General features: G+C 28.9%; 1 protein-coding gene across 1 annotated transcript in view; it reads right to left on the bottom strand.

Annotated features, from left to right (window-relative positions):
- Positions 1-4,726, bottom strand: part of LOC100166300 — a 10,072-nt gene extending 5,346 nt beyond the window's left edge. The window contains exons 1-2 of the mRNA XM_001948023.5: positions 4,347-4,726; positions 4,080-4,261 (exon numbers count right to left, since the gene is read on the bottom strand). Coding sequence (XP_001948058.1) covers positions 4,080-4,261; positions 4,347-4,471 — 307 coding nt within the window. The 5' untranslated portion in view covers positions 4,472-4,726. The remainder of the gene's footprint in view (positions 1-4,079; positions 4,262-4,346) is intronic.
- Positions 4,727-10,367: the final 5,641 nt, after the last annotated feature.

Raw genomic sequence — 10,367 nt, 5'->3', positions numbered from 1 at the left:
CTTCAGTTAGAAATGAATAAAATATTTTCAAATATAATTGATGAAGAGAAAATGACGAAAAATTGCAAATTATATTGTAGTTAAAAAATGATAAATTTTTTAGTTAATGATTGAAAAATGAAAACATAGTTTTTCATAAATAGTTGATATTGTAACCCAAATCTCTAAAAATATATTCACACCATCATTTTTATACACATTTAAAGTTCAAATTAGAATAAAGTTAGATATGTACCTAAACGAAAAATAACGTTTTTAGTTATTTTTTTGTAATTTAAAAATATTATTCGTGGGTAGGTACATAAAACTTTTAAAGTACAAAAAATTAAATGTTTTCAACAAAGTAAATTTAACATACTGTTAGTATAAATGACTTCATTAGCAATATTATAAAATATACTTATAGTAATAATTTAATATAGGCAGACAGTCTTCGTTCAGTTTTGATTTTGGTGTACAATGATTTTATATCATTGAATTAACATTTAACACATCCATTACAATGGGCCATTTGACATCTAATGAACAGCAGAGCGGTACCCATTTGCCAACCTTTTTTTAAATTGGTACTTCATTAGTTCTATAGTATATTGTGTACAGTAAATGTATGCTAAAAATTAATACCCATTACCCAATACCCACCCACCCAAATTTTGGAGGAGCAGCCGCTCCTCTAGACCCCATTCGCCACGCCACTGCTATGATGTATTAAATCATTTAGTATACAGTCATACCGATCACAGATCTATAAGTAATTAATTGTATAAAGTATAGTAAATTAAGAATGTAGAATAGGTAATAATTAACAAATTATAAGCTCTAAACAAAATAAACTATTTATACCCTAGACCTATGTAGAAACTTAACTATGCCTACTATTATAAACTAAATTACACTTGTAAGTTTTAATTAGTTTATAAATTCTAAGTCTATTATTTGTGCATAATACATGAGTACATGACTACACGAGTGACAATATTTTGCCTTAACAGCTATACAACAGCTATGGACAGTGATGAAATGATGAAAAATGTAATTAATAACTGCAATAACGAGAAATAACTATTTTACGATTAATTTATTTTGGCTAAATAGAAATTACATCATTAAGTTGGTTTCCCACAACTGGTGTACTTACAAAGTATATTTGTCTAGAATATCCATAAGTATATTGGCCAGTCCGTTAAGAGGACACTACACAGATATTTGTTATCACCGTCTTACAAGTACATGACATACCAAATTTACGATCAGCAGAGCACGTTTAACTCAGTTAGCTTAAAATTAGAGTGAATCGACATATTATGAAACTTGATGGTAAGAACATTATTTGTGGTTGTGTATGGGATTTTACGATAATTCAGTTTTTAAGTGAGTTATGAGCATTTTTAATTTACGCTATATTATACACGCATAACTTACTAAAAATTGAATTTTTGTAAAAAAACTTAGATACAAACAAATCCAGATAATGTACTTACCATCAATTTTATAATAGATCAATTCAATCAAATTTTTAAACTAACGGAGCTAAACGTGCTTTGCTGAGCGTAAATTTGCTATGTTACGTACGTGTAAGACGAAAACAACAAATGGCTGTGCAGCGTCCTCTTAACTTGTGTCACATTAACCAACAATCATTGGGAAGGGCACTATAGTGACCAATAATTGTACTAGTACGTATACCATTCCAATGATATGGCAAATAACCACATTTTATTTCTACGAGTACCAGAATCACACTAATCAATCAGGTCTTTTAATATAATACTCTAGACTTTATTTTTGCATTTATATAATCTGTGCAGTACCGAGATTTTAATAAAAAAATATTAAAATAATGTATTCTGTTTACAAAAAATAATAAATTACGTAAAATTTGAATGACCTAGTATATTCAAAATCACCAATATGATAGTAATTGTTTGTATGAAAATACATTAAAATGTAATGTAGTAAAGAGTCAATATTTTTTTATGTTAGTTATGCAATAATGCAATAACTAATAAGATAGATTGTGTTAATATTATGAAATAACTGCGCGACAAAAGCAGGAGGCTGTCAACAACTGCCTCTTAACAACAATATTTCGTCATTGCTAAATTAAATTTAAAAAAAATATATTCAAATTGTTCTGGCCCACATTACTTTTTTGCTATTAAATCTGTTAAATCTTAATTGAATATTTTCATGATAAGATTATAATTTTGTTCTTTAAATTAATTATTTAAATATTAGTATAATTATTAAATTTGATTTGACCATGTTATAATATGTGTGTCAGAAGTACAAACAAGAGTGGAATATTAGGGGCAATTCCCTCCTTTATTTACTAAATTTAAATATATATTTATAATATAAAGAATATAAATATAATACTAATACTATTAATATTGTATTATGGCTCGTTATTTTAATTTAGTTAAAATTGGTACCTATTAAAACCATTTTGATTGATTATAAATATTAAACTAAAACCATAATAAATTTACATACAATTTAAAAAATGTATATAACGTGTAATATTTTCCATGACATATAACTACATTCTAATAATATTAATTGAAACAATTTATATTAGGACCAATTTTATTTATATTAAAAATGAAGTTTTTCAGTCATTTCATAGGTAAATTACAAATTTTAAAAAATAAACTTGTTTCATTTTTTATAATATGTACATAGAGATTTAATAACTATAATTAAGTTTAATTTACTTATTGTCAATACATAAAGTTATTAAGAGGACGTTATACCATCTTTGTATCTTGCTCGAAGTACTGCAGCTAGCCTACTACTATTGCAGATTAAGAGGATGTGATACCCGGATGTGTTGTCTCCGTCTTACAAGTACATAACATAGTAAATGTTATGCTTAGCAGAACAGATAAGTTTATTATCTAGGGCCTAGATAATAAACTTATCTATGAACCTAGATTCTAGGCCATCCCATCAGTTTTTTTATTATAATTTAATTTTAAAGGGAATTATGAGTTTTTTAATATGTACAAACAATTTACAGTTTTAAAATACTCATAACTTGCTTTGAAATTAAAATATAATAAAAACCCCATGAGATTGCCTAGAGAATAATCTTACCTTTAAATTTTATAAGAGGTCAATTCACTCTAATTTTTAAACTAATGGAGCTAAATGTGTTCTGCTGAGTGACAATTCGCTATGTTACGCACTTGTAAGACGGAGACAACAAATGTCCCCTAAAACAAATTACTATGAAGCAACAAATATACTAAATCTTGTCATTAAGCATTTTATTATTGAATTTGGTTTTTATATTTCATACAAGGTTACTAAAAATAATTACTGTCAAAAACCACAATACCTATAATTATAGTGATTATTGGGTAATAAATTATTAACAACTATCTAGTTATATCAATTTGTATCTTAGTTATCAAGCTACATACACAAAATTGATTACGATTTAAAAATTAAATTAGTTAGGTAAAGGTTTTTTAATTGGATACATTTATAATGTACTAATACTAATGTATTTTTGTAAAGAATAAAAGTATTATGTGTAAAAACAAACCCATAAAAACCAGGGGCGCCATTTCAGTTTTGAAATAGGGCTGTCAAATGTTTTACCAGGCCACATTTATAACAATGAAAATTAAAATGTAGCCATATTGGAGTTATTTCTAACCTAATTACTATTAGGGATGAAAAATAATTAATATTTTAAGTGATAACACTGATAAAAGTATAATATCATTATTCATTAATATACATTTTCTTTCTATATCTTTAACATCTAAGTATATCTATGTATATCCCTTTATTTATACAATATTTTTATCTTATATTAATTATTTCAATTAATTCAATTTAACTGGTACATCGGGCATCAGCGAGAGCATGAAATTAAGGCAGGCCAATATGATACGGCGAAAAATAGGGCCACCAATGTATACCCTGCGATACCCTAAATGGCGCCTGTGATAAAAACGTCATATGATTGGGAAAACATGTATAGTAGAAAGTAGAACCATGAGTGGCAAATCAGTGGTTTGAGGAAACAAATGACAATATTGGCAAAAACAATTTGGAAGTCTTACTTGTTATAATGGTATGGTTGAATTTGTCCAATTCGTTTTGTAGAGCATTGATGAACCAACTCATTGTCAGCAACCAGACAATGAGAACAGATAGAACAAAAAACACACATACTGTGCGCGATTGTAAGCGACATTTTTCAAATGTTACCTTTTCAACAAACTTGTCTCTATTGTTGCCAAACCTATAGTGAAATAAATCGAGAACAAATTACAACCAATACTGACAACATGACAAGCAGTTGACTACCGGCCACTGAGTGTACTCACTTTCTGTATCTCTTCTTCCTCGGAGAAGTCAATATCAACGGCGGGATGTGTGCAGATGAACTGCTGCCGGAGTCCGACATGTCTAGCAGCTGATAAGTTCTGCTTGAAACGCTGGGCTGTTCCATTTAGCGAATACCATAGTTGAGTGATGTGAAGTGAAATTTATTCGGACACCAGAAATACCCGACCAGCGAGGAACGTTCAGATGCAAAATAATCCGGAATTGGTTATATCGACGAGACACGTTAAATTTACCTTGTAACCGTGGACAAAAACGATACGAACGCGGAACGACTGTAACAAATGATCGAGCAAATTATAAATTATAATTATGCCTTTCGCGTAAATTGTATATATAGTATAATATTGTTCTGTGATAATATTATATTATTTGAAAGGTGGATTAAAGACTTATTTGGTCCACCTTACACACACTGAGATAATACTTATCATAATACATTGATAACATTGATATTGTTCTGTGATAATGGTTTACTGATAAGCACGTAAACATGAATGTTCATGGGTAACCCATACTCTATAATATACTCTATTATAGCACGGTCACTTATTTTGGAATGGCGGACGTTTCGCCCTCGTCAAAAAAACCAGTCTACGGACGTTTGGTCACCGGCAATTTTATTATTGAGATAGGACGTTTCGTCCCGGAGAGTTATTAGCCACAAGACGTTTGGTCCCCGGCATACTTTGATAATCTAAATGCATTTATTTTTAATGAACAATTCTGTAATGTCTAATATATAGTGTTGTAAAGTATTTGAGTTAAATTGAGTAAAATTATTCAAATATTTTATTAAATACTTTTTTTATTCTTTTAATCCTTAATTTCTTTCTACTTATAATTATTCTTGTTAAATAAAAATACCATGCCGTCGTGGTTTCACTTTAACATTATAACAATGTAATATTATATAATTATTTAACTACTTTATTTTAAGAGTATTTGAGTAATTACTTGAATACTTTTAAAAAGTATTTTTTTACAACACTGCTAATACAGTACCTATAATAATATAGACTATAGGTAAGTAATAAAGATTGTTCGTGCACTATACAGCCAAACAGGTTTGTGAGCTGAAATTCTAAATTTATTTTAATACATTGATTAATTTAATGATGGGATTTTCAAATAGGTATAAAGTATTTAGTACCTATATCAAAAGTTATTAAGATAAACCTATTCGATAAAATGTTTTATACTTACTATTTCCACAATTCTACATACTCACTATATACAGTTATATTTTGTTCGTATTGCAGTGCCTAACCGAAAATAGTTAGTTTTAAGGAAAAGAAATTGCAATCATATTGCACAGGATTTCAATATAATGATGGTAATGACATTTTATACTATTTAAAAAACATAAGTCAGTTGACCTAAAAATAAATATATAATTTATCTCAATATTATAGTAACTATTTAATTTTAATTTATTAATTTTTACTACATTTTGTGTTGACTTAATACAATTGTGATTATGTATTTGTATAGTTTGTAGTATTGTCATTTAAAGATTAAATTGTTCATTAAAAATTAATGCATTTAGATTATCAAAGTATGCCGGGGACCAAACGTCCTATGGCTAATAACTCTCCAGGATGAAACGTTCTATCTCAATAATTGCCGGGACGAAACGTCCGTGGACTGGTTTTTTTGACGGGGGCGAAACGTCCGTTTACCCTTATTTTGAGGTTAAGAACAATATTTATGGCATTCGGGGTTATTTTTATGGACTATAATATTATATTATTTTCTTCGACCATATAAACTAGTTGGTTTATAATAAACTATAATATTTTTTTTACATAATATTCTATTGTACAATTGTATCAACTATTTGACTATTTCGGACCTCTGTAATATTAATTTCCTTCGTCTCGTCCGAATACGCACGTATGTACGCTCGTATTTGTATAGCAGCCACAGGCCATACCGAAGGTAGCAAATCCGAATTCTCGTGATGGGAGCTTTTTTTTGTTTTGGCGGCTTCCAGTGTTTTTATGAAAGTGTAAATTGACCCGCCAACTACAAAAGGTTGTATCTGACCAACTCATGATTCCGGTACCGATAGTTACAAAGTTCTTATCATTAGTTCATTTTTAATTAAATATAAAAATAATTTTATTAAAATGTACGTGTATAACATTATATTGTTTTTCAATACTTAATAGTAGGTAAGTATAGAAATTATTTATATAGAACCGTGGACGGACAATACATCTAATTTGGTCGAAAGGGCAAGGAACACTATTAAGTAAAAGCGGGTGAGCCATGAGTGGGGGAAAAAGTACACTTTTGGTGGAAATGGGTATTTGTATTTAGTAATCAGTTGAATTTACACATGATATTCAGTTATTTAAATTGGTAAATTTTGGTTTAATCAACAAAATCTTATATACCATAACCAATATCTTATAAAAAATATTTAATATCCCACTCAGAGTTGGTGCTAAACAAAATTGTTGATAATGTAATAATTATTTCCAGAGTTACCCCATTACATAAAATACAACAATATACCATCAATATAGCATCTCAGCTAACAACTGTTAATTGTTACTAACCACAAACGTAAAAATAATGCTAATTGATAAACAAAAAAATGTGTTCAAGGATATTATGTGCAACGTGGATATATTATTTATATGAGGCGGAGAGAGATGCCAGTGTATTATAATAGTAATAGGTTACTAGTATTAGGTATGTCTAATAAAATGACTATCTAATTTTCGCATTACCTTTATATCCTTATTCTATAAGACCGTGCCTGCTAAGTATCTATATCGCATTTGTATTTTGTTCAATATTTAGTACCTACTTTACGTATTTAAATAGAGTTTAGAACTGTTTTTATATTATATACATATTATATTTATACAAACATTGACAGTTGTTTACTTGTTTACCAATATCCGTAGCCAAGTGCCTATACAAATTGAGAACACTTAAATTCCGGCGTAAAGAATACGAATATAAAATAGACCAAGGGGCGGGGGCTAGTTCACAACGTCAATTCATCATAAGACCACTTAACTACATTGACGCACGTGTAGCACATAAACCTACGTCGAATAATTCGATATGTGATTAAAATAGTGTATATCAGTTAATAGTATCAATGTATTATGCATTTAAATGGGCGTGTCTTATAGGTATATTATTACGAAAGTCAGATCTCATTTATCGTACCGTGTTTATTATTATACGATATAAGTAAATCTTGCAGTCTACTTGATTTTCGTTCTTTGTTTTAATTATAGTTATTATTTATTATTTTCAAGTACCTAGAACGTAGGTTGTTGGTATATTAGTATTACTGTACATTAGTTCCATAGAATTTTAATTTTCTATGTTAGTGCATCAGTACTACGCCGTAATATATCTTTATAAAAAAACAGGCCTTTGCTCTTTTGTATGTTACCATTTTGTGACGACGCTATTTAACTTTTTTCCAATTTTTTTTTTTCAAAGAGTTGTTCTAAACACCTCCCTTTTGATTGTAAAGGGACAAAGGGTTGACATCGGTAAAAGTACATTTTTACGTGTAGTTTGGATATCTATTTCTTATAATAATAATTAAAAGCAATAGCAGTCGGCCGATAACGGGAAATACGGTACGGCACGGCGCCCCGAGGGTTACCAACTACCAGTAACCGGACCTTTTTTTTGTGTGTGTATTTATCGGCGTGTAGATATAAAAATTGTTCCGAGAAGTTTCGACACGACACTATAACAGTTCATTAATAAATTGTCTACTGACGGTCGTACGTATTTAATAGCACAGCTGCAACCGCTATATTTATGACGTAGAAATACTTGACGAAATTATAAATAAATAAAATAATTATCCTTGTACCTATATGCAAAAGAATAGTCCTGTATTATGTAGCTATTTTCTGACGACACAATTGAACTTTTTTCCAATTTTTTTTTCACAGAATTGTTCCAATTACTTTCCCGAGTGTCACCACGTCACCCGATATATTTCATTTTTTTTTGTCTGGCGGGGGGAGGAGAGGGGGTGAATTTTATTTTAAGGTTACTGTTTTTTAACGTGTCATTAAAACAGTTTAGCGATTTTTTTTCACAAAGTTATTCCAAATACTCTTCCAAGTGATTATAATCCAATTTTATTGTTACTTAAGAAAGTGCAAAACCTGTTGTTTAAGAAGCCGCGAATTTATTCGCCCAACACATAAGTCATAAAGTCTAAAGATTATACCCAGGACTAAATAATCTCCTTCACATGCTATAAGCAAAATGCCCTTCCCTTTGTTTGTAATATTATACTCCATATTCCATAATAACAGTACTTGACGAAGCAAAATTTTATAAATTTCATAAGCCAAATTATACAAATTGCATTATCAAAAAAATGTAGTTTTAACTTAAAATGTATTTACTTTATGATTTTATATCGATTTACGAGATACGCCGTAACGCCGATTTACGTAACACCGCCTTTTAGGTGTGTTCATTTTTTCCCGGGCGACGCGTCGGGTGATACAGCTAGTACATTATAATATTATATTATTCCTTTGACATAGGTATTAACACCACGTTAATCAATATCCGCATTTCCTCTATAATAATATACCAACCTATGTTGGCCTTATTAACGGTATTTTTGTTTTGTAAAACAAAACCTATTCTGTAAAAATATAACTGTTATAATATAAGGTAAGTGATTTTATTTTTCTAAGAAAGATTTTAATAGAAAAAATTAAGAAAGAATATTTAATTTTTATATTATTGCTTAAAAAATTTAAAATATATTCTGCATATACCGTTTTTGGGGATTTTGTCAAATATAATTTTTTTGTTTTGTCAGCTAACAGGATACAAAAGCTGGGTATCGGAGCTCATATCACTTCGTTCACATTAAGTGACGGTGCACGGCAAAGCAGTAGCAAATTATCATGATCGAAAAATGATGGCTGGTATTGAGTACTTATAAAATTATCAATTTTTAAATTTGTACTTTTTCAGAAGTGTTCCTGAGCAAATAGGACTGCTGAAAATATCAGAGTATTGAGACTTTATAGAGCAAATTAGTTGGACATTGTAAAATGATGCAATCTATAACCTAATGGTTAAACAATATCAAAGTTAAATAGTTAACCTAAACGAAAAGTTATTAATTATTATTACCTGTACCTCATATTATATAATATATAAGATACCAAAATTAACTTATTCACATTTTCGAATTTAAATTAATAGAAAGTATAGACTATTATAGGACCATAATACGAGTTTACACGGAGTACATTGTACAATTTACAATATTATATTGATTATAGATTACAACTATAAATGTAGATACTAGAATCAACTTAATAAAAATAACCAATAACATATAATATATTTTGAGGTAGGTACATATGCGCAAATAGGGGGGGATTTTGGGGCTAAGCCCCTCCAAAAATGTCCATAGCCCTCCCAAAGATTTCCTACATTTTGTTTTTAGCTTATTCAATATTATCAAAGTAAGGCCCTATTAGCCCTATTACCCCCCCCCCAAATCTCAAACGCTATTTGCGCCTATGGATATACATAAATAATATAATATAATATAGGTAGATACTCAACACTTGTGAAGTGACTTGTCGATGATATAACATTTTATTTTAACTATTGGTACAATATATATAATAATAATTATTTTGTTAGTTATTAATTATTAGAGTTAATTAGTTAACAATTTATCACATTATTGTAACATCAGTAAATCAATAAATTACGACCTTCATAAATAAAATACAAAAAATATCAATTAAAATATCATATCTAAAATTATAAACGTGGGTACCTAATTATGTTATAATAATAGTCAAATGTCAAATGAGAGTGTTTATATTCTTAAAGTGTTCCTTAAAAAAAATATACAAATATTTTAATTTTTAATTACAAATCAAAATGTACAGCTGTGAGTTGAACAAACCAGTTTTGGTTTTATGATAATTATGAAATATATTATACTTGCACAGATTACACTG

This window comes from Acyrthosiphon pisum, chromosome A1 (genome assembly GCF_005508785.2).
Source record: "Acyrthosiphon pisum isolate AL4f chromosome A1, pea_aphid_22Mar2018_4r6ur, whole genome shotgun sequence".
In the NCBI taxonomy this organism is placed as follows: Eukaryota; Metazoa; Arthropoda; class Insecta; order Hemiptera; family Aphididae; genus Acyrthosiphon; species Acyrthosiphon pisum.
The sequence above is the reverse complement of the archived record's forward strand: the minus strand, read 5'-3'. Positions and strand labels throughout refer to the sequence as shown.